At 57.5% G+C, this 26,666-nt stretch overlaps 2 protein-coding genes across 7 annotated transcripts; both read left to right on the forward strand.

Moving 5' to 3' along the window:
- Window positions 1-132: 132 nt before the first annotated feature.
- DAZAP1 (DAZ associated protein 1) lies at window positions 133-19,224 on the forward strand. Of its 6 annotated transcripts, none has more exons than XM_043912694.1 (12): window positions 133-359; window positions 6,678-6,718; window positions 7,198-7,364; window positions 7,644-7,709; window positions 8,975-9,085; window positions 9,874-9,922; window positions 12,850-12,932; window positions 15,075-15,228; window positions 16,044-16,073; window positions 16,180-16,320; window positions 16,922-17,098; window positions 17,685-18,292. In XM_043912694.1, exons 1-12 carry the CDS (start codon window positions 331-333, stop codon window positions 17,771-17,773), a joined length of 1,137 nt encoding a protein of 378 aa, XP_043768629.1. In that variant the 5' UTR covers window positions 133-330; the 3' UTR covers window positions 17,774-18,292. The 6 variants fall into 6 exon arrangements, with proteins under 6 accessions (XP_043768629.1, XP_043768628.1, XP_043768627.1 ...); XM_043912693.1 differs by lacking the exon at window positions 17,685-18,292 and adding an exon at window positions 18,313-19,224 and having other exon boundaries at window positions 139-359; window positions 8,978-9,085; XM_043912692.1 differs by lacking the exon at window positions 17,685-18,292 and adding an exon at window positions 18,313-19,224 and having other exon boundaries at window positions 140-359.
- Window positions 19,225-21,923: 2,699 nt separating this feature from the next.
- RPS15 (ribosomal protein S15) lies at window positions 21,924-23,748 on the forward strand. Its single transcript, XM_043912698.1, has 4 exons — window positions 21,924-22,062; window positions 22,418-22,503; window positions 23,282-23,516; window positions 23,603-23,748. Exons 1-4 carry the CDS (start codon window positions 22,060-22,062, stop codon window positions 23,714-23,716), a joined length of 438 nt encoding a protein of 145 aa, XP_043768633.1. The 5' UTR covers window positions 21,924-22,059; the 3' UTR covers window positions 23,717-23,748.
- The last annotated feature ends 2,918 nt before the right edge of the window (window positions 23,749-26,666 follow it).

The raw sequence follows: 26,666 nt of genomic DNA on the forward strand, positions 1-26,666 counted from the left end.
CGACGCTCGCAGCCGCTGAGGAAGAAGGCCGAAGCGCGGCGGCCGAACGGCGGCGGCGCGGGTCCCGCCGCACGCACGCACGCACGCACACGGGCGCACCCCTGGCCCCGCCCCCGGAGGCCCCGTGCGGGAGCGCGCTCGGGCGTGCGCAGGGCGGCGGCGCGGGCGCGGGGGCGCGCGGTGACCGTTGGCGCTGAGGGGAGGAGGCAGCGCGGCCGCCGCCGTTGCGCAGATCCGGGCCGCGGCTGTGGGGAGGGCGCCGGGGCCAGTGACCTTCCGGAGGCGGGAGCGAGCCAGGGGGCCCGGACTCCGAGCGCCGCCGCCGCCGCCATGAACAACTCGGGCGCCGACGAGATCGGGTGAGGACGCGCCGGCCCGCGCCGCCGCCTCGGCCGGCCCCCGCCCAGACCGGCCCGGCCCGTCAAGGTCACGCCGCGGGGCCGCGCCGAGCCGGCGGCCGGGGGTCCGGGGGCGCGACGGGCCGGGGGTCCCTGGGGTTCCGGGCGCCCCGCTGCCTCGTGGCCTGGGACCTCGAGCAGGAATCGGAGGTCCAGGGAGTCCTATGGGTCGGGTCTCCCCGCCGCCTCGTGGTCGGAGACCCCGAGGTTCAACCGGAGAATCCGAGGAGTCTTGGAGGTCCAGGCGCCCTGCTGCTTCCTGACCAGGAACCCCGAACCTGACCTGGGGGTTCTTGGGGGTCCCCACTGTTTAATGCTTGAGGGAGACCCCGCCGCCTAGCCAGAGTTTACCGTCGGGGCCCCTCGGTCGGAAACCTAGGGGGTCCGGGGCATCCCGTCTGCCCCCGCGCCTGTACTTCCCACTGGCGGGGGGCAGAAGCTTCCCCGCGCCCGTGTTTTCCCTCGGGGACCTCGAACAGGAACCTGGGGGGTCCAGGACGCCCCCAGCCCGTGAGCGAACTTGGCGGCTCAGCGCACGTGGCGGCCCGGTCGCGGGGGGTTCCAGTGCTGCCGCCGCCCAGCTTTCCCCACCCAGGACTCACAGCGGCGGCCCCTCCACCATCCACTCCACTACCAAGTGAAGGTTTGCAAACCGAGGGCCCGAGGGCCAAGGTCATGGGGGCCGGTCCCCGGTCTGCTTGCCGAGCACCCTGAAGCGTCCACCATCTCGGCGCCTCCGCGCCACCTGATCGGGTGTCTGCAACTGTTGTTTTCATGTTGCTCGGGCCCCTTCCTGCTCAGCCCCCATCTAAGCCCCATAGGTGTGTTTGAGATAGAGACCTGGAAACTTGGGCGGTGGACTGGCGGTGGTGTTTCTGAGGTCTTTCTTCTCCTTGGTGCAGCTATTAGTGAGAGGAGGTTTGTTATAGCTAAGTTTTCCCTTTTAATTATAGCCTTGCCTAATGCTAAACGAGCGGGAGAGCAGGGAAGCGCTCCCAGAGGAACCAGAAAATCCATTTCTGCCCTAGTCGAGGGGTTTGGTCTAGTTTTCTTTGCAGAGGCTGGCTCCTATAGCATCAGCATAATTTTACAGTTAAATCCTTTTTGCGAAGATGGCAAAACAGCCTGGGCTGGGTTTCCGTGGCCTTGTGTACATTTCTGAGTGCCTTTCACTTTGAACAGATGCGGTGTTTACAAAACGCTTGATTTGGTGAGTAAGTCATTGTTTGCCGTTGGGTGGCTGGCCAGGCTTTGGCAGCAGGTTACACCAGAAGACAGAAAATGTGTTTGTGGGGTCCCGGATCCAGAGTCCCCACGGCTCTTAGAGCACCAGAAAGAAGGCACTTAGCTTCTAGCCTGGTCTGTTTGGGAGAGAGGTGCAGGCCCTGGCAGTCTGAGTTGTGTGTACGGTAAATGAAAAGTTGCAGCACTTCCGATGGGAAACTAGCCTGTGGGCAGAATGAAAGTTGTAGCCCAAAGGGCCGGACTTGAGGGGGGCCAGCAGTCTCCCTCAGCCAAACGGATTTTTTCCTGACTTCCTTAGACCTGGAGGGGAGGGAGCCTCTAGATCTAGGAGACGTGCCTCTTGTTCTTGAGGAGATAGTCAGGCTGGGCTCCCTGGCAGTTTCCCTCTACAGCTTGTACCAGCCCCTGGGTGAGGGCAGAGCCAGGATCCCCACTGGTTCTGGAAGGTCCCACCCTCTGTACTGTAGACCCACCCCAGACCCACGGGCAACCTGGAGAGGCCACAGAGTTGGTAGCAGAACCAGGATGGGATCAGGGACCTGCCTGGCTGTGTTCCCTGCCCCGGCACCCCAGCGAATCCAGCCAGGCCACCTGACTTCTAAAGCCGTAGATCTCGGGTGTCCCAGGAACTGGTCATCACTTTGCCCCACAGCATCGCTCAGTTTGTTTCCTGTGGGAGCCTTGTTTCTGGCAACTATGGGGAGTGCAGGTCCACCTTAACTTCCTTGTTCTGTTGGCTGTTCCAATGCAGTACTTGTGACCTCGCTGGCTCCCTGACCATGGGCCCTCTTGTGTGTGGGGGGGACCACGGTTGCCCACTCAGGGTGGTTGCCACATGGTGCTCAGAGGAAGCAATCGCCTATGTTGCGGGGATATAACGGTCTGATTGGTCACTGGTGGCACCCTCCGTCCTCTCTGACTGCCTTCACTGTGCTGTCCAGTCAGCCCCTCCGAGTGGCTCTTGGGGGGAGGTTGACAGGCCATGGGGCGGCTCCCCTCTTGGATGGGGACCCACATCCTCAGGAAGTGTGTGATGCGTGGGTGCCACCCCACTGGAGAACTGCGCTTCTGCACTGGAGTCTCTGAAGGCAGACCTTCCCTGCATCTGGATGTGATGGGCTGGGCTTCCAGCATCCTGGTTGTCAAAATGGCCTGGTGGCCAGAGTAGAACCAGGGCAGGTCTCAGGGCAAAGGGCCAGGGGGAGTGGCCACTGTTACATGTAGCCTCACAGGGAGCCGTCGGTGCAGTAGCCTGGTCTCTGCTATGGCCTTGGAGAGTCAACTTGAAGGAGGGTCTTCTGACTGAGGTTCCTGGAGCTGACAGGTTGTGGAGACAAAGAGGAGTGAGTGGGGCTTTCATCTGGTGAATGCAGTTCTGCTGGCAGCCCGTGGGCTGGTGAGGAAGGACCCCGATGTGTCTGAGGAGAGGGTTTTATGGGGACCTGTGGGGGGAGTAGCACTGGGTGTGGGTCTCTGGGAGAGAGACCTGGGCAAGTTGGGGGGCGTGTAGTCAAAGGCTGGAGGTGGGTGGGGGTGCAGGCCATGTGGGGCTCAGGTGACTTAGCTCCAAGGGCTCCAAAGGTGAGCCGACGGTTCCGTGGGCCAGCTCTCTGTGGAGTGGTTGGTGTGGAGCTCTGGCTGGGTCACAGAGTGTGGACCTGGAGCATGCCAGGCCGGCTTGCCAAGGCCTAAGGGAGTGAGCACCCATTGGTGGGGGGTCGTCTTGTGGTGGGAAGGAGGTGTCTCGCGTTCTGGACCTATCCTGGGCACTGCGGGGTGGAACAACATCCCTGGCCTGATGCCCCTGGCGGGCAGGACTGTCCTGTTCAGGTCTCCTGTTTGAAAGAGAGTGCTTTTTGAGACCTGGTTCCCAATGTGTCCAGGCCGCCTGCTCCTGGGGGCTAGGACATGGGTCCAGGGCTGCTTGGACCACCTGCACGGTTGGCTGTGAGGATTGGGGGCTGTTCCACTTGATCCCTGTCTGGTTCCAGACATTGGGGCAGAGCCTCCTTGGTAGAGCAGACTGAGGCTTAGGAGGGTCAGGGAACCTGGCCAAGGTCACTCCTGGCATAGCTGAGCTAGAGTGGAGAGCCTGCACTCCTGGTGAGCTGGCCTGCTGCACCTTGCACCCCTGATGCTCCTGCAGTGCTTCCTCTTGGGGGGTGGTGCTGTGGCCAGGTTTTGGTGAGAGGTCACTGTCAGCTGGGGGCAGCACTCTGGCCGGGGAGAACACACTGGTCCTGTCTCAGGGCACCCAGTGAAGGCCAGGCTAGGGTCTCGTGTGTGCAGTCCCCATAGTCCATGAGAGGTGATCTCACCTGCAGGTAAAGGAAAGCCCAGACTGTGGGGCGAGATCCCTGCATCACCCCTTGTTTTCGGTCATCCAGTCTGTCACAGAGGGCCCAAAGTGGGATGGCCCCCTGGCTGCAGGAAGGCGTGAACACAGGCTGTAGAGGAAGAGAGGGCCTGCCAGTTCGCGTGATGGACCTGGCCTCAGCCCCCTGCCCTCCTTCTGGTGGTGCCTGTCGTCCACCGGGTGGCGCCTGCTGTAGGCAACCCGGTTGAGGAAGCCCCTGAAGGCTGACTTTCTGGCATAAGTGGCACATGGTTGCCCTCAGGAGCCATCCAGGACCAGGTTTCAGGTCAGCAGGCAGAAGACGGGGCATGCTACTCAGAGCCTGCCACCCGGTCACCCCTCTGCCGTTGGGGTACAGGCCCAGGAGCCTGCACTTATCACAGACTACCTGTCTCCAGTCCCAGGGGTGGAGGAGTGGGGTGCAGGGTCTGTGGGGGCCCCCAGCTTCAACTGCAGCTGAGGGATGAATGACACTCTTCAGAGTAGGGCAGCGTTGGAGGGGGAGCCACACAGGGTTAGCTGATCCTTTCACCTGCTGAATTGCGTGTAAACGCCCACCAAGGTCTCAGGTCACCTGGTGCCAAGCAAGTCTGGGCTGGAGGGTGGGCACAGGCCGGTTCCCACGCAGGTGTGTCCGGCTCATCCTGCTCAGTGCCCCTGAGACCGCCCCCGCCACCGCGGATTAGTGAGATCTCCTAGGACCTCCTGTCTGCAGACGGGGAGCAACAGGAGAGAAAATAGATGAAGCCCCAACACAGTGCTGGGCCTAGGCTCTGCAGTTCGTTCCCAACATTGTGCCCTGTGCCAACCAAGCCCTGGCACTTCCTCAGTTTTCACCTCCTAGTTTCTGTAACTTGGGGCCTGCAGAGCAGTGACAGGAACAGAAGTGCAGTCCCCCGCCCTCCTCTGGTGGGCCAGCGTGCCTCTGCGGACACTCCACTGTGTCCTGTTTTCCAAACCCAGTGAGGTGATAGCATCAGAAAGCCCCAATGTCCATGTTGGCTCCCTGACCAACTTGCAGTGCGAGTTCCGGTGTTGTCAGCTTCACAGAGGATGGCCTTTCTCGTCCTTTTCCACTAATGTCTGATTTTGAAATTTAAACACGGGCTGGAGCCTGGACTGGTCAGACCAGTTCCACCCTCTGCAGCAGCGGGGGGTTGGGTGGCTTGGAGGGACACCACTGAGGCCTTCCCATCTTGGTCAGATGCAGGCTAAGCAGGCAGGTATTCCTCTCAGTTGGGGTTTGTCCTGAGTGTTCTGAGGATGCTCAAGATTTTTTTTACTCTCCAAGCTGCTTTTCCACAGCAAGCCCATTTGTGCCTATGCCAAAGGTCTGAGCAGAGAGGTGGCCCACACCGGCCTGGGCCAGCTCAAGTCCTTCTGTCATTTGCCCGCCTTGGTGTCAGGCGCTGGGGTAGTGGGGCACAGATGGGACTTATGCTCCCCAGGGTCTTAGGGAGCAGGAGGAGCCTGCCTGACCCCCCAGGGGTGTGTAGGGGACGGACAGAATGGTCAGGAGGCTGGGTGTGAGCCCCCTGGCCTCAATCCAGGAACGCGCCCTGAATGTATATGGGCGTGAGGGGCTACCACCCCAAGTGGGGTGGGAAAATTGTTTCTTCTACCCTGAGCCTCTCTCCCCCAGGGAGAAAGCTGCAGTGGGAGGGACCCCTGAGTACAGCTGAAGCCACTGCCCTGGTGGGTCTGTCCCTATGCCCCGGCTGCTGGTTCTGGGGGCTCAGTGCAGCCAGCCTCAAGGGGCTGTTTTGTCTCCAGGCTGTGATCCAAGGGGGGATTGGCTGTGGACCAGATAGCGCCTAGGTGCCACTCTGAGAGTGCCAGTTTCTGGGGCACTCCTTTTTCTGGGGCAACAGGCAGGATGGAGAGTGCCCTGCCTTGCCTACTGGTCACACCTGCCCCAGTTGGAGCCCACAGCCCAGGGCATCTCTCCTTTCAGCCAGCCTAAGCGTGGCACGCACTGGTGGGCTCCCAGGTTCTGGACCCAACCTGAGGTGTGTAGACACCAGGCAGGGAGGCTCTGGGAACTGTGGTTTCAGGAAGGCCACCAGTATTTTCCTCTCATATAGTAGGGCTCTGGCTTGAAAGTACAGCCTAAGCCACTCGGCTGAGTCCGAGCTCCAGGGGCCTCCCCAGCGATTGGTGATGCTTCTTACTCATGCCCATGTACTGGGTACCCTCGCTTTCTCCTAAAGCCCCACCTCTGCTGCCCCTTGAGTTTGCCATATGGGGTCTCAGATGTGGACCTTGAAGGTGTTCGGTGTTTGCAGAGCAGTTGGGAAGGGGCTGCGTGATCCCACTCCCGCACTGGCAGGGTTGGAGGTGGCAGTCTCTTACTGTGGTTGAGGTCAAAATTTGTGTGCAGCTCTGGATGTTGTGACTCATACTCCGGCCGTTTGGGCAAATTCCGGTGGCATTTTTCATGCCATACCATGGCCATGCCCCCAGGTGACCACCCTAGGGTGAGCCCGATACGGGCAGCCCCGCAGGCAGATCCCTCTGTGGCCGTTGGCTGTGCCATGCACCTTGTGGGGTCTTGGTGCCCTGACCAGGGATTGAACCCAGGCCTTGGCAGTAAGGGTGCGGAGTCCTAACCACTGGGCCGCTAGGAACATCCTGCACAGAACCCTCCTGACCCTGAATGTTTTCTTGTTGAATTGTAGGAAGCTCTTCGTGGGCGGTCTTGACTGGAGCACCACCCAAGGTAAGTGCAGATGGGCTGTGGGCTTGTGACCTTGCCTTCAAGTTGTGAGAATTAGCTTTTCAATTCTTGACTGACTTACTGTCTGGGTTGCGGGGGGCACTTGATTGGGAGTAGACTGGGGCAGCGCTTTGGAACTTGATCTTGTGCTGATGCTTCTGGTCAGGGAGGGTGGAGACCGGCTTTGAAGGCAGAGGCTGAAGGTGGAGCCAGCAGAGTTAGGTGTTTGTGGTGGTCGCTGTGTTTGGCCTTAGGCCTTGCAGGTGTCCCTCCTTTGGCAGCTCATTCTCCTTCCCGGGGAGACGTGGTGCATATTCCCTTCCTTGGCACTTGTCCTTCCCCCTTTCCCTATCCACCGCCCCCACGTCAGCAAGTCAACCAGTGTAAAGGTTACTGGCTGCACACTCTCCAGGTCAGGCTGCCAGGCTAGTAGCCTGTGACCTGCCTGACTCCTGGCTGTGTGTGTCCTGACCTCTGAGCAGAGACGCTGCGCAGCTACTTTTCCCAGTATGGAGAGGTCGTGGACTGCGTGATCATGAAAGACAAGACGACCAACCAGTCTCGAGGCTTTGGCTTTGTCAAATTCAAAGATCCAAACTGCGTGGGCACGGTGCTGGCCAGCAGACCACACACCCTTGATGGCCGAAACGTGAGTGCCCGGCCCTGAGGAGGCACCTGCCGCCTTCCTGCTTGGTGCCCCTGTGCCCCAGCACTGCGTGGGTGCCAAGGATGGCTTTCCCCTGGGGTTGGGTTACAAGAGTTACAGCTCCAAAAAAAAAAGTTACAGCTCTGCACTTAGACTGGATGCTGGGCCAGGATGTGGCCCGGGCGACCTGATGGGCCTGTACCCCTGACTCTACTGCCAACACCCCCTCTTGTTGGGAAACGAGCCTCCTGTTAATAGCTGGTCCTTTGAAACTTTCGACAGATTGACCCAAAGCCATGCACGCCTCGGGGGATGCAGCCGGAGAGGACGCGGCCGAAGGAAGGCTGGGTAAGGGGCCGGGGCCCCCTCCTGCATGCTTCCCTGGGGCCCTTGCTCAGTCAGACTGAGCGATAGCAGGCCTTCCTGTGTGGCGCTGAGCCTGAGCACTTGGATTGATTCAGTGCTGGAAGCTTTTCATCTTGTAGCCAAGAAGTATCTTATTAGTCTACCTAAGAATCCGTCGCTCTTGGCTGTTTGTTGTCAGGAACCTTGTATTCATCCGCACCGACTGCTCCCACTGCCCCCACTCAGCACTCTGCTGACTGCTGCCCTCCAGGGCTGAGGCCTGTCTATTTTAAAACGCACCTCGGGGACCCTGTGAGCCTCCTGTGCCCCCCAGGGCCTGGCCAGCTGTCACCAGAGTGTTCCGTTCTCAAGGAGAGCCCTACCAGATATGGTGGACTGGTGCTGTTGAGGGCTAGGACCTGGGAACCTTCATTTCTGGCAGGATTCCCAGCTGTGATGGTAGACAGGGCCTCAGACCAGGTGTGTGTGTTTTTGAGTCTGCTAGGAAACATCAAACACAGAAACAGTGGTGCAGCGAACACCTGGGTAGAAACACTGCCCAGGTCCTTCAGTATTCTGCACAGCCGTGCCTCTGTGTGCTGTGTGGGCACTGAGGCCAGGACGCCCAAGGAGACCAAAATCCATAGGCGCTCAAATCCCTGAGCGCCTACAGTTGCCTGATACAGTGTAAATTGCTGGCTGGCGTGTGGCAAATTCAAGGTTTGCTTTTGAAACTTTGGACTTCTTTTTCTCCAAGTGTTTTTGATCCGTGGTTGGTCGAATCCCAGATGCAGAGCCTGTGGCTGTGGAGGTCGGTGTGTGTGTGCGTGCATGCATGCGCGCACGTGTGTGCGCGCCTGCCCACCTCTGCTCGTGTCCCCACCACCAGCACCCCTGCCCACGGCCCCCCAGCAACATAGTTGCTGAGTTCTCAGCTGTGGTGCCTGGGGGAGGCAGCTTCAGGGGTTGTTCTCAGAGGGCGGGATCTGGCCCTGAAGAAGAAGGTGGCGAAGGTCCTCAGTTTAGGAACTTCCCACCAACCTTTGGTCACCAGTGGGGTTGGTGCAGGCCCCGCTGCTCATTCTCCAAGCTGGAGACACTATGTTTGGGGCACTTGGGCCCCTGGGCCCTGTTGGCCTGTGAGGCTCTCCTGGACTCTTTGGTCCCCCTCTGGTGTCTGGTCTGCCTTCAGGGACTGTGCTCTGTATAGCAGGGTGTGTTTGGAGGGTTCCCCACGTGGACTAACCATTCTCTCTTTGTTGAAATAGCAGAAAGGACCCAGGAGCGATAACAGTAAATCAAATAAGATATTTGTCGGAGGAATTCCTCACAATTGTGGTGAGACAGAGCTCAGGGAATACTTCAAGAAATTTGGAGTGGTGAGTCCTCGCCCTGCCCACAGCCGTGATCGGGGCGGGAGTGGCAGAGCCCTGTGTCCTGGGGAGGCAAGACGGCACAGAGCACCCCACATGGCCAGTCAGGAGTGGGAGTGCTTGCTGCAGACAGGGCCGGCTCCCCTCCTAGGAGGCCCTCGGCTGGTTGTAACCCCGCAGTCGAGAGCACTTGACCGCGTCTGGAGAAGTGCTGGACATGGCTGGGTCCCATTCCCTGCCCACACACACACCTGCCCCAGGACAGGGTGTGAGGGGATTGTTTTCCAGAAGAGACTAAAATCTTTCAGAACTTCACGGGGGCTTATATAGGAACTGAATTCTAATAAGGCAGACCGGAGGCAGGCAGAACCTTGGGGGCCTGCAGGTGTCAGGAAGGGAGGCTATCCTTTGTCCTAAGCAGAGGCACGAGGTCACCTCCAGCTTCCACTCAGCACGTGTTCTCTGGCTGCAGTGTGCTTGTCTGGGGGGTGCCTTTGTGTGCCCAGGGCCTGGCAAGGAACTCGTGCTGCCGTGCATGATGTGGGAGTGTGGGGAACATTCGGGCCCAGCCAGGCCAGGGGCACTGACCCTGAGTGGGAGGTCCTGGCACATGGAGCCCTGGGCCCCTGGTGACCCACCACTGGTCCTGCCCCACCTATGAGCACCCCTCGGCCTGCTCGCGGCCCCAAGGGTCTCACACCCCAGGAAGCGGGCCTTTTGCCTCGGGACCTCCTGGCTGTGGGCAGACATGCTGCCTGCCAACCAGGGCCCTCAGACGCCTGTCTCTGTTACAGGTCACAGAAGTGGTCATGATCTACGATGCGGAAAAGCAGAGGCCTCGAGGTAAAAGAGATCGAGTTTGTCCTTATCCTTCCCCCTCAGATGGCAAACTATTTCACACTTAGGTGGTGGTTGTAGCGAGCCTGGCCTCAGCACAGGGCGACTCGAGACTAGCGTAGTCCTTCCCATGCAGCCCCGGCCTGTCTGCTTCCAAAGGTCAGGCGGTACAGTCTTGGGGTCCTTTCATTTTTGTTTTGTTTTTTAAGCTCATTCTTTGGAAGTTTTTCCAACTTGACATGAATTTCAGCATGGTTTCTGTTTTTAAGCGTGTCCTGAAAGATGAGTGGTTTTGTTAAATGGTGAACTTCCTCAATTATGATCATCTCCTATTTGAAGTTCACTCAGTGAAGTCGGGGGTTTCATTTCATGTTGTCAGGCTAGGTCTCCCCCAGCTCAGCTTGAACGTGGAGTTTCTTTGGTGCGTCCCATGCTTTTTTCTTCTTTTCCTGTTCTTTTTCCTGAAGTCTATGGGACAGGCAGGAGGGCGCGAAGCTGCCCCAGCCGCCCACACCTGCACGGCCACATTGGTTTGCAAGGCTGGGACACTGGGCACCCAATTTGTGATCCCTTTGGTTTTTTTTTCTTTTCCTTTTTTTTTTTTTGGCTGCTGCTATTTGTCCCCGCCTCTGTGTTTTGGTTCCTGAACCGCTTTTGGACCGGCCTCGTGAGCCAGTGCGTCCAGTCCGCGGCCCCTGCCCAGCCCCTGGAGGCACTGCACCAGCCGCGCGCCCGCAGCATGCGCCCGCCATGCTGGAGAATAGTTTGCCATTTGAACCTCACCCTCCTCTTCCTCCATGGTTAAGTAACGTACTTTCACCTCATGTTGATTAAGCTGTTAAGTCTTAGTCTTAACTTTACATAGACGTACTTGCTTAGTGATGCACTTAAGTGTTTTCATAGAAAAGTACAGTAATGTTAAGTAAGTTGTTTCTCCTTTTCTCTCTGTGAATTATTTGTGATTAACGATATCTCTTTAGATTTCTCTTCTCCAGGTGCTAAATTATATCACACAGGTACAGGCCAGTCCCGCAGTCAGAGGAGGGAGCGGGCTTTGCTCCAGTGGGGTGTAAACGAAGTTTCAGTGTGTTTCTGTTCCGCTTCCTCAGCGGTGATGTCGCCTTGACAGACAGACGCATCCCTAGAGGGCCCACCCCGGGGTCCCTCCCCACGACTCACCGCCTCTTGCACTCTAAGGACCGCGAGCCCTGTGGCTTCAGACCCTCCTGCACTTGGAGAAAACGTTCACTTTCTCACATGCCGCTCATCACCCATGTTGTGCTCCACCACTTGCCTCCGATTCGGGGGCATCTTGGGACATGGGGTCCTGAGGCTGCTCTTAGATCCCCTGCAGGGCTGCCTGCCATCCTTGGCCTGGGCCCCGGGGTGCGCCGGGCTGCCTGGGCGGGGTCTGGGCAGGAGGGGTTGGCAGGAGGGCACTCCAGGCTTGACCCGCGTATCCGCGTTCTGTGTGGGTCCTGCCATCCTTAGCCGTGGGCCTTGGCGAGTCCCCGTGGGTCCCCCAGCGCTAGGTGGGCAGAGGGTGGGCACCACACCAGGAGCAGCAGTTGGTCAGCAGGTGCCCCAGATAGCTTGTCCCCAGTTTCTCTTCCTGAGCCTTCCGTGCAGCCCCTGTTCCCCCTCCCTCCCTGTCACACAGTCCATCTGAGCATCCGTGCCCCTCCCAGGGCTCGATCCCCATGCACCCGGCTCTGCCTCTGCTCCCTCACGCTGCCCCTCCACCCCCCACATCCCTATTGCCTGGCCTGTCTTCTCTGGTCTGTCTCTTGTTTCTTCTCATGTGGTGTGCGGGCTCAGGCTGTGTGCGTGTGTCATGCTTGGACACACGTATGTGCTAGAAAGCTGGCCCACCCCACAAGGCTGGCGCCCACACTTCTGAGCTAAGCTGCTATTTTTCCCCGTCTTTGTCCTCTTCCCACCTCGGTTCTGCCAGGAGTCTTTCCCCACGGTCCCTGCGACCGTGGACCCACATCCCTCTTTGTTCAGCTTGAGAGGCCAGGATCCCAGGGCTGCCCCATCCTGTGTCCACATCCCTGGAAGCTCTGAGCCCCGCTCCTCCCCTGCACCCTCGTCCCTCCCCTGCGCCCCTCTTCTGACCCTGCTCGGCCCTTCCCTGGCCTGTCCTTTGTTCTGCGGGGTTTTCTGGCAGTTGCTGCCATGAGTGGTCTTAGTGCTCAGCGCAGATGGTCCCCCAGGGACGAACAGCAGCCCGAGGGCTGGAAACGCAGGCTAGCCAGGCGGCCCACCCACCAGACCAGCAAACTTCGTTTATACTGCACTCTCTTGTGTTTGGGAAGCACTAAATTGTCTTTCCCGTTAAAATTGTCCTTTTGATGACATGGTGCCTCTTGCTCTTGCTGCTGACAGCAGTGTTTGAGCTGCTGGAACCCCCTGTGGCCTGTATCTCTGTGTATTTAGTCCGTAGATATGTACAGATATAGACACTGTGTGCATACGTATGGTACTTGGGCAGGACTCCTCGGGCTTACCCAACAGTGTTGGGCAAGCTTGGCGAGGCTCTCACTGTGGTAGAGACGTGCCTCCGTTAACGCTAGAGCAGTGTACGGCTGCTGTCAGCACTAGCTGCCGAGCGATTGCCAGCCGAGGGGGAGGACCCTGGGTTTCAGAAAAGCACAAGTGCACCCATAACACATTTGGGGCTGCCTGCCCGCTGGGCCCTCACCACCCCACTGTCCAGATGGTGGCTAAGATGCGCCCAGGGGTCCCAAGGTCGTCTTTGATTTATAACTGGCCCCAGCGTCTGGGCTGAGATCAGCTCTTGCCCCGCAGCCTCACACACCAGCTTCGCTGAAACCCTTGGTCGATCCCTCGGCCCGTCCCTAATACTGTTCATCATCCTGTTTTGTGTCACAACACCCTGCTACCTTGATTCACTCTTCGTCGTTGGCTAGGTTTTGGATTTATTACTTTCGAGGACGAACAATCAGTGGACCAGGCTGTCAACATGCATTTTCACGACATCATGGGCAAAAAAGTGTGTAGTTGTAGTTTTATTTTACCTTAAGACCAAACCAAGTCTTAGGCAACCTAGGGATTTCACTGGAGAGGAGATCCCTTGGCAGGAGAAGGGCCGGGCGAGTGGTCTTGGGACCCTTCTGTGGGTCGGACCTGGTTCAGGAGCCCCTGGCTCTAGAGCCCCTGGGGATGGCCGGGGGGGTGGGCGGGCTGCGTCCAGTGAAGTCGCGGGTTGCCTCAGGCTTGGTTTCAGTGACCTCTCCTTCAGATGTGTGTCCCCTCCCTGACTGTCCCATGCCGGCCCGGAACGTGCCGGGCCGCGAACCTTTGAGAACTGGTTCCGTGTAAAACTGAAGGCAACGTAAACATCCTGAAGGATTGGTTTCCAAATTGGGTCACTTACTGTGAACTCGGTCCGACCACATGCTCCTGGTAGTTCTTAACTCCATGCAGTCAAGTGACCTCTGGTTGTTTCATCTTCATACTGTGTTGCTGCCTCGGAGGGAAACTCAGAAAGTGGCCTGACCCCTCCTCTCCCCATCCCCCAGGCCCCCGGCTCCTCGTCCCTGAGGCAAGCCCAGTCCCCTCTGCCAGAGCCCCGGCTACCCCATCAGCTGAGACACAGAGGGAACATGGCCCAGGGTGGCCCCTCTGTCCCTTGCATCACAGATGGGCAGCTGGGTCAGCTCCACCTGAGCCTGCTTTGCAGAAGACACAGGCTGTTCTAGGCGTTCATCAATGGCTAGTTTAGGGTTGGCATGTAGATCTCCGGGGTGCGTGCCGTCATGAACGCAGGTTCCGAGGTGCCTGTGTACCCTGCTCAAGGTCCTGTGATGGTTACAGCTGGGGAGCAGTGAGGACCTCCTCAGGGCGGGGTCTGCTCCCAGGGGCAGAGTCCAGCCTCAGCCCTGTCTCAAAGGGCAGGGGCCCACTTGTAATTAAAACCTGAGTACAGGCCAGGAAGAGTAGGTTTGTTTGTTTTTTTTAATCACAAGGGCTGCTTTGCTTTGTAAGCAGGAACCTTATTCCCTTAAGGAAAGTGTGAAGACTCATTAATTTGAGTTCTTTGAAATGTCCTGCTGTCACACCGCCCCGAGCTAGCAGGGGTTTTGTTCCCCTCTGTGGAGCGTCCTTGGGGCATCGGAAGGCGGGGTCTTTGTGCCTCTGTGCTCTCCTTGTCCTCTTACAGAAAGGGGTTAGGCCAAGCTGACGGGGTCCTGAATACACAATGTTTGTCAGACTCCGAGACCCCAAGGACTACTCCAGTGAATTCATTGTCTCTTTCTCATTAAAATTTATCCTACAAACAAGAGCACCTGGGGATTCTTGAGTGCTGATGGAGCCCTGGAGTTGGGGGTCTGCTGTCTGTGGGCCCAGACTGAAAAGGCTGTGTAAGGGGGGCATGCAGCCTTACAGGGCGGGCACCTGGTCCTCCGCCCGCCTTCCGCATGCAGTGGCTCCTGGCACCTCCAAAAGGGAAGGCTCCTGGGCTGCTGACCTAACACAGTATGAAGATTGCTTACTGATTCAAATGTCCATTTTATTGCATGTTTGTTTACTTTTTTGTTAGATGTAATGTAAGATTCTCTTATCACATCCATCCCCTCTGACATTATTTTGAGTTAATTGAGATTCTTTAAGCGTTAGCCTGGGGAAGGTAAGTCTTTTATCTTCCATTAGACATTTTAAATACAAAACCTAAGTAAACCAACTGTGTTTCTCAGGTATGAGCTGGAAGCGCAGGCAGGTGGGGGCTCTGGAGAGGGCCTTCCCGCCGGAGCGGCCAGGAGGAGGGCTGTGCTTGTGGGGAGGAGCCTGGCCTCTGTGTCCCTGGGCCTACACCGTCCCTTACCTTGACCCAAAGACCCCTTGTCATACACAGAACTCTGCAGACTCTTGGTCCTCAGCCCTGTCTGCAGTGGGTGGGGCCTTACATGTTTTATAGTTGGATCTGTTGTACCTGAGAAACATTTTTTTAGCCAAAAAAATTAAAAATTTTTAAGAAAAAAGTTACTAGTCTAAATAAGGTTTATAGTTAAGTATTTAGTTTTAAGTCATAATAAGATGCTAAGTGTAGTCGTAAGTTACCTGAGGGTGTGTCTGAAGGGAAGGGGGCTTGAGACCCCTGACGTCTCCCTAAATCAGAGCTTGGTTTGTCCAGGTGGAAGTTAAACGGGCCGAACCTCGAGACAGCAAGAGCCAAGCGCCGGGACAGCCAGGTGCCAGCCAGTGGGGCAGCCGGGTCGTGCCCAATGCCGCCAATGGCTGGGCGGGCCAGCCCCCGCCTACGTGGCAACAGGGATATGGCCCACAAGGTAAGGGTGCTGCCTGCCCGCCAGCCCCAGGAGCTTCCTGCAGCTCTGGCACCTGGGTGGGCCATGTGGGATACGGGAGCCAGAACGGGGAAGCATCCTCGCCCGGGGCCGAGTGGGTCTGTCCCCTCTGCCACCCCCAGGCGCCAGGGCTGCTGGGGCGGTACCTTCAGGGGAGGTCAGGGGTCATGCCCAGCAGCCAGCTTTGCCCCCAGGGCAAGCACTGAGGCTGGAGTGGACGTGGTCGGGTCAGAATGTCTTCAGAGCTCCACTTGTATCCTCAGAGAAGCAGGGAGGAAACATGAGCCCTGCCTTATGGGCCCTTTGGGTCTGTTCCAGCTCCCCTGGCTTTGGGCTTGCCATGTAGCATGGGTGGACCTTTTACAGACCACTTAGGATGGCCAGGAGCCTCCATGCCCTTTAGAAACCTAGAGAAGGGCCGGCGTCCAAGGAAGAATACCAGTATCCTGAGCTGTAGAGCTGTTTCTGCCTGGCTCCAAGCTTCACCCTGGTCTCTTCAGAGCTGGCTTTAAAAGTGTTTTTTATTGCAAAATGAGCCATAGCTATAGGAAACCAGCTAGTGAGACCGGATGCTCTCACGCCCGTCGCAGGGAAAGAACCAGCACTTGGCCGGAGGACACCCCGAGTCCCCACTCTCCTGGCTGACAGCCTCCCCATTGGGTGTCCCTGGAGCTGCTCTGACGTCTTCCCCCTGCACCTGAGATGTGTCAGGAAATTGGGTCCCTTGGGGGGGCAGGGTCTCCCAATCCATACCTGGTGCTGATGTGGCACACCCCACCCCCCCTGTCTCCTTGCAGGAATGTGGGTGCCGGCAGGACAGGCGATCGGTAAGTCCCTGTTGGAAGAAAACCTAGAAGAGCAGGATCTGAGCAGGGTGGGGCAGGGCAGGCGGGAAAGAGGGCTTCTCTGCCTCACCTGTATGCTGTGTTCCAGGTGGCTATGGACCGCCCCCCGCAGGAAGAGGAGCCCCCCCACCGCCCCCACCCTTTACCTCCTACATTGTGTCTACCCCTCCTGGAGGCTTCCCACCTCCCCAGGGCTTCCCCCAGGGCTACGGCGCGCCCCCACAGTTCAGTAAGTGCCTCGGGCCCGTGGGGGTGGGCCTGGGGCATATCAGCACAGAGAGCCGGCTCCCCACACCTCAGGTGAGGGCTGGACTAACCTTGTCCACTCGGCTGGATTCTTTGTCCCCAGCAACCTGTGTCCACCAAAAGAGGAGTGTCCCCATTGACCCCATTGGGCCGGCAGGTGGGGTTGCTGGGGCATGTCGTTCAGCTGGCAGGAGCAGTCCTCCCCCTTCCGTCCTGCTCCGACCCTGGGCTGAGTGGCCATCTGTGACCAGGGACCCAAGACACTGCAGTTTTGTAGCCCTGCCATGGCATGAGAGCCACCCGACAACCAAGTCAGGCTCCCACTCCCGTCCAGCCCTAGGTCACTTTCATTTCTAATAGGAAAGAGCAGGTCTTTGTTCATGGACACCCACACTTCCAATCCTCCTGGGACCCTGGGCTTGGAACGCGGCCCCACTCACTCTGCCAGGCCACTGGCTGGTCGCTGTCTGCCCAGTAGGGTCATTCCCTGGGCTGCAGGCTGGGCAGCTGCAGTGGATGCATGTGGTCCTGGCGGCTGAAGAGTGTGAGCACCGCGTCTGTGTCTGTCTCCTGTCTGTCCACAGGTTTCGGCTACGGACCTCCACCTCCCCCACCAGATCAGTTTGCCCCTCCGGGGGTTCCCCCACCACCGGCCACTCCCGGGGCCGCACCTCTGGCCTTCCCGCCACCTCCATCTCAGGCCGCCCCGGACATGAGCAAACCACCAACCGCCCAGCCCGACTTCCCGTACAGCCAGTATGGTGAGTGCCTTGCTCCCCATCCACCTGGGGGGTGGGTACCACAGGGCTGTGGGATTGCTTGCAGGGCCCAAACTTGAGCAGGCCTGAGGTGGGCTCTTGGCCAGGGTGCTGGTGTGGAGGAGCATTTGTGGCTCGGCACCCGTGTCGGGGCCTGTGGGGGTGGGGGCCCCAGCGGGCCTGCGCCGTGGGTGTCTGGATCTGCCATGCGCAGGGTGGGCTTGGGGGCCGTGCGGCGTCAGTGGGCATCCAGCTTCACCAAGGGGTGCTCACCAAGTAGGTGTTGGAGACCAGGGTCTGCGGCCCGTGAGAGCAACTCGAATGGGGGTGGGGTGGCATGGGGCTCTCTTGTGCTGAACAGATGCCCCCCCAGCACCCCCACATCTCGGGCTCTTGTGCCTTCGGGGCCTTGCCCGGCTGTGGTCATGTGGGTTCTCGCCTCACCCAGAGCAGATCACCGCGGTGGCGGGTGCAGTGTTGCTGACCCCTGGGGGGGTGTACGAACAACTGAGCAAGCATGTGCCCCCCCACCCCCTGCTCCTCTGCCAAGGCCGCCTGGGGCAGTCACCCTGGTCTCATCTCTCGCCAGGCCTGGGCACCTCTTCTCCAGAGCCGCCAGGCTTCGGCCCCCACTTTGTTTACACTCTTTTGGTCAGGCTGAGCAGTGATGTGGCCTAGGTAGGTGGTGCCTCCTCCTCCATGGTCCCCACTGCCTGCGCCCGGGCCACGGACGGCACCTCCTCTGCCGTTCTGGGCGGGGGTGGACTCGGCGGTGCCCTCGGGGACGGGCCCTTGCCAGGGTGAGGATCTCAACTGGTCACCACCCCACTGGCCCTGGAGCTCTGCCCCCACGGTCGGCACCACCGACCCAGGGGGCCTTGTGGGGCGGGTTGGCCCTGCTCAAAGGAGGGGCAGCACTGTTGGGGTCCAAGCTCTGCAGCTCAGCCTGATCTGTAACGTTTCTTCAAATCCTGGAATCTGCCACGTCCACCCTGAGTTCCACTGGAGAACAAACTTTGTAGGAGTCCGTGGTCCCCCAGGTCTGGCCAGGTGTCTGTGTTTCCAAGCTCGAAGGCCTCGCCAATCGCAAGGGTGCGCCGCAGGCCCCCAGCCCCGAGACAGGGCAGGAAGTGTGGGAAGGGGTCTCGGAGTTACTCTCTTTTCTGTGAAGATGGCTGCCCGGGTCCCACCCCAGCTCACCGGGCTCTTCCCCGCAGGTTACGGACAGGACTTGGCCAGCTTCGGACAGGGCTTCTCAGACCCCAGCCAGCAGCCCCCCTCCTACGGGGGCCCCTCGGTGCCTGGCTCAGGGGGTCCCCCCGCTGGCGGAAGTGGCTTTGGACGCGGTCAGAACCACAACGTACAAGGATTCCATCCCTACCGACGCTAGCCGCGGCCCCTCCTTGCGAACGGCAGGCGGCTGAGACCAGGATTCAAACTTGTGAACTCGTGACAATCACAAACTTGGTGGAAATACCGACTCGACCGTGGGGGGAGGGGGGGAGGCTTTTGGAGGTGGCTGTGGGTACCTGGACTGAGGTTTTTAAATATATTTCTTTCTCTAACCCATCAGCACAATAAAAAAAAAGTCACTGGTTCAACAACAGGGTTTAAAAAAAATTCTTCAGCTTTAATTCAAAACTTCAGGTTTCTTTTTCTTCCTTTTTTTTTTTGGAAATTATTTTCCTGAGCCTTTATTTTACCGTATATTGTAAACTTTTATGTTAAAGAAAAAAATATACATTTACAAATTGTGAGATTTTTAAGAGAAATTTTCTACGATGTATACTCGCTTATTTTTTAATTTAAAACAGGGTTTCCGTCGGCACTGGTGGAGGTGAGGGGCGTTTTTAGTCCCTCGCTCCTGGCTTTGAGGGTTGGGACTTGGTCCAGAAACTCTGGGAGCATAAAGAAGAAATCTACTGAGTGTGTTTTGTTTTTTGTTTTCTTCTCTGCTTTTGTCGACTGGCGTGCCTGGCCATATCTGCAGGTGCGTTGTGGGGCCACTCCCGCCTGTGTCCGCCCGCCATCCAGAACCAGGGGGCCAGGCTGGCCCATCTCCCGTGCTCGGGGCTTCAGGGCATCCGCGCTGACCAGTTTGAATAAAGAAAGTGCGTTTGGACTAGAAACCCACGTTGTGTCCGTCTTTCCCTCTGCTGGGAGTAGCCCCTTCCCGTGCGGGGAGCCGGGTCCTCCTCAGCAAGTATGGGGGTCTTGAGGTCTGGAGCCTGGGGTTGGGGGCCTGCTCAGAGCTGCAGACACCCTGTGAGGGGCCTTGGGCGCTGGGGTCCACTGAGCCACTTGCTGGGTGCCGAGGAAGAGGAGTTTAGACAGATCTGGGTGGGGCTTGCCAGGTCCCTTGCACCCCTGCAGAAGTGACACCTGGACTGTGGCTTCAGGCAGGCTGCTCACCTTTCCAGGCATTGGCTGTGGGCAGGGGTGGTGGGACTCCCAGTTTGGGGCCTGTGGGGTGCAGCTTGTGGAGCTGAAGGTTGTGGTGGTGGGCCAGGAACCTGGGGGCAGGGAGGTGGGGTGGGATGAGCTCCCACCTGCAGAGTTCCCCCTGCCATGTGAAAGGATGGGGCTGTCACTTCACTGTAAAAATCACAAGCAAGATTTTAGGGAAAAAGTTATTTGAAAATGTCCTAGATGGCTCCAGTGTGCTGGACTGGAGATAATGCAATGAACTCAAATAGCCAGAAAGCCCTGCCCTAACCAACAGACCAGCTCAGAGAGCCGGGGAGAAAGGCACCTTCTCCCCTAGACCCAAAATGCCCCTCTTCCTGTCCCTTCTACATGTCACATCTCTTTTAGTCCTCAGACTACTGCTTTCTTGCATTAAATGAATATTTTCTAGTGTAATTCTTTCAATGATTTTTTAAAATTCTTTCAATGATTTTTAATTCTTTCAATGATTTTTTTTCATTGTAGTTTTGAGGTTTTTAGAGTACCATATGCACCTGTTTGGTTGCTTATCATGACAAAATTTAAGATTGGTCATTTTTAACCATTTCTAAGTACACACAGCTCAGTGGCATTAAGCACACAGTCACACTATTGTGCAGCCATCCCCACCATAATCTCTAGAACTTTCTCATCTTCCCAAACTGAAATCTCACCCTCCTCTAGGGACCTCTTCTGAGTGAAGTTATGCAGTATTTGTCCTGTGTTTGGGTTCTCACAGTGATGTCTTCCAGGTCCATCCACATTGTAGCAGGTGTCAAAATGTCCTTCCTTTTCAAGGCTGTGTGGACGAACCACATTGTTTATCCATCATCCATGGATGGGCACCAGTTGTTTCCACCTCTTGTCAATCATGCTGCTGTGAACAGGCATGTGCAAATCTGTTTGAGTCCCTGCTTTCAGTTCCTCAGGTGCACTCCTGTGCACCCAGGAGTGGAATTGCTGACATCATGGAACAACACACATCTTAACGTACCGGAATCACCTTCGGATGGACACTGTTCCACTGAATATTGACAAAGTATGCCTGGCATGTGGTTCATGGGGTCACAAAGAGTCGGACACGACTTAGTGACTGAACCGAACTGAACCCCTATATAGTTCTTGTCTCTTGTCCTGTTCTCGGTATTGTTAGATATATCACCCCTCTATGTGTTGCAAACCTAACACTTTATATAATTCTGTCTGTTAAAGGCTTGCAGGTTCTAATCAGGGATGCCATTTCTAACCATCTGTGCAAAGCCAGTGTCCCACCCTCTTGGCTCAGATATCTGTATGACCTTGTCTCTTACAGGTCTGCCTCGTCTGTGCTCCCTGTTGAGCCAGCCAGAACCCCAGACAGCGCCTCCTGCAAACAGGCACTCCGTAAACACTTTTTTTTTTTTTTTTTTCGTAAACACTTTTAAATATGGGTTTTATTATAGAGGTTATGCAGCACCAATATGAGTTTTCAAAATGGGCAGTGACGAGTCACACGTGCCCCAGTTGAAGAAGGGGCTCCCATACACTAGGCAGTCAGCTCCAGCCTGGGGGTTCCAGCAGTGGAGGGCAACTGTTGTTCAGTCACTCAATAGTGTCCGACTCTGCAACCCCATAGACTGCAGCACGCCTGGCTTCCCTGTCCTTCACTATCTTCCAAGTTTGTTCAAATCCATGTCCATCAAGTCGGGGTAGTATCCAATCATCTCCTCCTCTGTTGCCCGCTTCTCCTGCCCGCAATCTTTCCCAGGATCCTGATGCTTTTCCAATGAGTGGGCTCTTCGCATCAGATAGCCAAAGTACTGGAGTTTCAGCTTCAGCATCAGTCCTTCCAATGCACAGAGTTGATTTCTTTAGGATTGACTGGTTTGATCTTGCTGTTCAAGGGATTCTCAAGAGTGTTCTTGGAAAAGGCAATGGCACCCCACTCCAGTACTCTTGCCTGGAAAATCGCATGGACCGAGGAGCCTTGGTAGCCTGCAGTCCATGGGGTCGCTAAGAGTCGGACACGACTGAGCGACTTCATTTTCACTTTTCACTTTCTTGCATTGGAGGAGGAAATGGAAACCCACTCTAGTGTTCTTGCCTGGAGAATCCCAGGGACGGGGGAGCCTGGTGGGCTGCCGTTTATGGCGTCACACAGAGTCGGAGACGACTGAAGCGACTTAGCAGCAGCAGCAGCAAGAGTGTTCTCCAGCACCACAATTCGAAAGCATTAATTCTCTGGCGCTCAGCCTTCTTTATGGTCCAACTCGCACATCCGTACATGACTACTGGAAAAACCATAGCTGTGATTATGCAGATCTTTGTCTCTGCTTTTTAATTCGAGGTCCAGTTTTGTCATGACGGCGGGGCTCTTTTATTCTTCGGAGACAGAGTTCTGACCTCCGGGCAGCAGACGGCGCGCGTCCTCTGTCGGGAAACCGGAAGCGCCTGCGCGCGCAGGCCGGGGGCGGGGCATTGAGACCCCGCGATAACTGCGCTGGCGCAGAACGAAAGATCCTTTCTGAAGAACCGGCAAGATGGTGAGTGTTACATCCTCCATGTATGTTCCGGGTTCATCCGGTGCCATCCGAGCTCTGGCCCGCAGCGGAGGCCGAGGTCAAGCCGCGAGGCTGCGGGCCTCTCCTGCAGGCCTCTGGAACCGCCGGATATGGGGGTGCGGGGCGGGCTTGCTGGTTGTCAGGATGATTCGGGGTAGGGAAGGCCTGTCTCTGCCCGTTTGACTCAGCCGAGCCCACGTAGCCCGGTGCGTGCCCACAGGCTCCCATACCAGGAGCGCCGCGCGGTTTTCCGCGGGAGCCGCGGGCCTATTGACCTTGCCGTGGGGACTGGGGGTGGATCTTGGGGCCCCGCTCACCCCCGGCCCGGCCCGCGCAGGCGGAAGTGGAACAGAAGAAGAAGCGGACCTTCCGCAAGTTCACCTACCGCGGCGTAGACCTCGACCAACTGCTGGACATGTCCTAGTAAGTGGCGGCAGGACAGGGGGTTGGCGGCTGCAGGGGTCCCCATGGTGGGCTGGGGCTGCAGCCTGACCTGTGTCCGTGTACCGTGTGTAGGCGAGAGGGCGGGGCTGCGTGCGGATAAAAATGAGTCCTTGAGGATCGAACTGAACAGGTTTCCACGAGTCCCTTTTGGACGTCTTGGCGTCCACTCGGACATGTAAAAGCCGCTCTAGCCCGCGAGCCTTACAAGATAGGCTAGCCGCGACTGGGATTTGGCACGTGGGCGGGATTTGGCGACCCTTGCTCTAAGGTTTGGCCAGAGCTGGAAACTTCTAGGCAGGGTGGGTGCGAAGCCCGAGCCCCGGATGGGAAGGGAAGCTTGTGACGCAGGAACGCCCTTTCTCCTAGAGGTGTGCGCGGTCTGGGGCGGAGGGGCCGGTTTCGTAGGGGGCACAACATAGGGTCCTCATCGGCCGGGGGCTTCTCAGGGTGGCCCCACTGCTGGGTTCTTGAGGCTAGCAGAACAGAGCATGGTGCCCGCGAGTTTGCAACTCGCCGAGTCACCTGTTTCCCGGCTCGGCTTCCTCGTTTGTAGATAGCGGAGCGGGGATTCTAAAACTGGAGGGCTTTTCCCGCGCAAACGTTCGAAGCGGGTGTTGTGGGCCCCGGCCAGGCGGGGAACGTTGCTCTCGCAGCTCCTCGTCAAGCCAGGAGTGTTCCTGGTGGGCTCTGAGGCTGGGCCGGGGCTCAGACCGCCCGCTCTGTGTGCCCTCGCCCTAACCCTAACCCTCGCCCGCAGTGAGCAACTGATGCAGCTATACAGTGCGCGCCAGCGACGGCGGCTGAACCGCGGCCTGCGGAGGAAGCAGCACTCGCTGCTGAAGCGGCTGCGCAAGGCCAAGAAAGATGCGCCGCCCATGGAGAAGCCCGAGGTCGTGAAGACGCACCTGCGCGACATGATCATTCTGCCCGAGATGGTGGGCAGCATGGTGGGCGTCTACAACGGCAAGACCTTCAACCAGGTGGAAATCAAGGTGCGTGTGGGCTGCGCTGGGCCCGGGGGTGGGGTGGGGCCCCGCCACCGACCCTCTGCTGACTATCCCGCACCCTTCCTCTGCAGCCTGAGATGATTGGCCACTACCTGGGCGAGTTCTCCATCACCTACAAGCCCGTGAAACACGGCCGGCCCGGTATCGGGGCTACCCATTCCTCCCGCTTCATCCCCCTCAAGTAACCTGCTGGCCAATAAAAGCAGAGATTTCTCTAGTCCTGAGTGCGACCTGTTTTTACTTCCCGTGGGTGCTGTGACCCATCAAGGCTCCCAGGAATAGCGCTGGGCATGATCACAAAATCTGGAAGCTAAGGTGAAAAATGGGCCAGAGCCAGGCAGCATGTGACCTGAGCTTTCCTGGTGTAGACACAGCCGGTCTCAGATAGGTTGAGGCTAGGGATCAGGTGTACTGGGTTCTGTGACAAGTCCTGGGATGTCCAGGGACCTGTGCTGCCTTCCCTATGCTCCAGCCACTCCTGGACTGAAGGCAGCATTTCCCCTTCTGGTGCCCCTCTTCCCAAGTTCCCCCAGTGGGCCCACCTGTGGACAGTGACCTGACCTCCCTCCCCCATGCTCCAACTTCTCCCACCTTGGCCACAGTTCCTCAGTGCCCTGGGCACTCAACCATGCTGCCCATGTCTGTCCCTCTTCTTGACTTCCTTGCACTCCTGATCAGCTTCTAAAGATCTTCCAAAGTAACTCCAGGGCCCAGCCTGTGCATTGAGGCTTCCTGGGGTGTTGTGTGGGTGGGATCACCCCATCTACGATGTTCCCTAAAGTGTTCTTGTCAGGTGTTACTTCCTTCACGATGGCAAAGAAGACAGGTGCATTGGTGAATAGACAGGGTGGGTAACTGTCCAGGCAGCAGTGAGGCCCTAAGGGGTCTGTAACTGGCAGGATGAGGGAGAACATGGACAGGACTCCCAGGTTCAAGCCAGAGCTGGTGGAAGGTGGACACAGCAGGGGTGTGTCCTGCAGATGTTGAGGTGGCCTTGAGACATCCAGGTCTGCTTGGGTTTGGTATGTGAGGGATAGCCAGAGTCTGGGTGTGGAGATGGAGCACAAAGGTGCCTCCCTCTCCCCTCAGTGGCCGCTGCTCTGCGCTCATTTATCTCAGTTTTAACATAATTTGTTCTTACTGTCTGGGGGTGCGGTTGGCACAGCACTGTGGAATCCTAGTTCCCCAACCAGGGATCTAACCTGCTCTCCCTGCAGTGGGAATGTGGACTCAACCAGAGGACTGCCACGGAAGCGTCCATACTGTTAATATCCTGATCTGGAGTTTAGTTGAACAGAAAGCACGGGTCACTTAACAACCTATTGTGGAGAAGGCCGGAGATAGTGTGACAGCACTGAGACTAGTGTCTGCAGTTTGTCTAGTAGTGTCCCTGATTCACAGGGTGCTCCTGTAACTAGGGAAAGGGGCAACCTGGAAGGAACAAGGCTGATAAAAGTAAGCAATGTCCAAATGCTGCAGGACCTCCAGTCCATGCCCCCATCCCACCCAAGCTCCCGTTGGCTGAGTGGGGACCAGTGGGCCTGACCTACACCTGGCAGGAGGGAAGGGTGAGGGGAACGAACACCTGGGTGGTGGTGGTGAAGAGCAGTGAGGGGCTGCCCACTGGTTCATGGGGTAGAACACTCTGGACGGCCCCCTGCACCCAGTCAGGCTTCAAAGGGACCAACTAGAAACTTGGGCCCGTCATGTGAGGCTTGGGTGTCAGGTGAGATCACTAGCTGTCTGCTTCATGGACCTCTGTCAGCGATACAGCCTGGAAGATCTGGGCCATACAGGCCAAGTTCACTTCAGACCAGCAACTGCCTGCCTGGCCCCACGACTCGAGAGGGAGGGCAGGAGTGGGTGAGCATTTGCTGTACCCTTGATTGTCTGTTTTGGGGGTTTACATAATTCAGAAAAACACATGTGCTGAAGTAAGCATTGTTTTTCACATTGAATTCAAAGCGTATATAGAGGGGTAAGTAAGTAAGTGTTAGTCATTTAGTTGTGCCCAACTCTGCAACTCCATGGACTGCAGCCCACCAGGCTGCTCTGTCCATGAGATTTTCCAGGCAAGGATACTGGAGTGGATTGCCATTTCCTTCTCCAGGGGGCTCTTCCCAACCCAGGGATTGAACCTGGGTCTCCTGCACTGCAGGCAGATTTTTTTTACTGACTGAGCTACAAGGGGAGCCCCATATAGAGGGGTACACCTCAGAGCAAATTTGCCCCTTTTTGGAGAGAAGTTTTTTGACCCTGAGCTTGAAAAGCTGTACAAGTGCAGTTTTGGAGCCTCCAGGCCCCTGCAGATGCAAAATGCGGGTACCAGGACTGTGGGCCCCTCCACCCTGCTGGGTGGAGAGGCCCTGGTAGAAGTGGTGATGGGTGTGGTGTCGGGGTGGGCAAGCATTGCCATCTGGCTTTGTAAATAACCACGTATAGATTAGGGGACAATGCAGATTAGTACCGCAAGGGGAACACCTTTTCCTACGCAGCCAGTGATGCTCGCAGCAGCAGCCAGGTGGCGCCCTATTCCGGGAGAACTTATGGAGGGCCAGGGGGCGGGGCAGGACTCGGATGGCCTCTCTCCGGTCCGCTGGCTCAGGCCAGGCCACGCTCCTGCTTTGTCCTGTCTCCTGAACGTATCCTATTGGTTCCGCCCCCCGTACCCCAACCCTGCGCGCCATCTGCACCATCTCAGAGGCAGTTCCGTCACTCGACCCTCGGTTCCTTGTTGGTCAGCCAGCTGCCTTCAGAACCGCTTCCCCAGTGCCCCACTCCTACTACCCTGGCCGTCAACCTAAATGCATGTCATCCTCCTGGAACTTCCCCAGGTTCCAGAAGAATGCCTAGGGTCCGCCGTGGTCCATGAAGTCCCTCCTCCCCACCGCTCCTCATCCTCTTCCGACTAGCTCCCCTCTCCCAGCCTTCCCGCGGGCTCCGCTCTCCGCCCGACGCCCTTCCTGCAGAATCCCAGCACCTGCTTAATGAGGCCAGCCCTCAGCATCCCGGCCACAGCAGCGCCCTCTACTTCCAGGAGTACAGTAGGACATATTGTTCTCTACTTCCCAAGACTTAGCAGAGCTCGCGATAACGTCCCCTCCACCACCCTCACCATCCTCCCTTCTCCACCAT

This window comes from Cervus elaphus, chromosome 9, assembly GCF_910594005.1.
Source record: "Cervus elaphus chromosome 9, mCerEla1.1, whole genome shotgun sequence".
NCBI classification, from domain to species: Eukaryota; Metazoa; Chordata; class Mammalia; order Artiodactyla; family Cervidae; genus Cervus; species Cervus elaphus.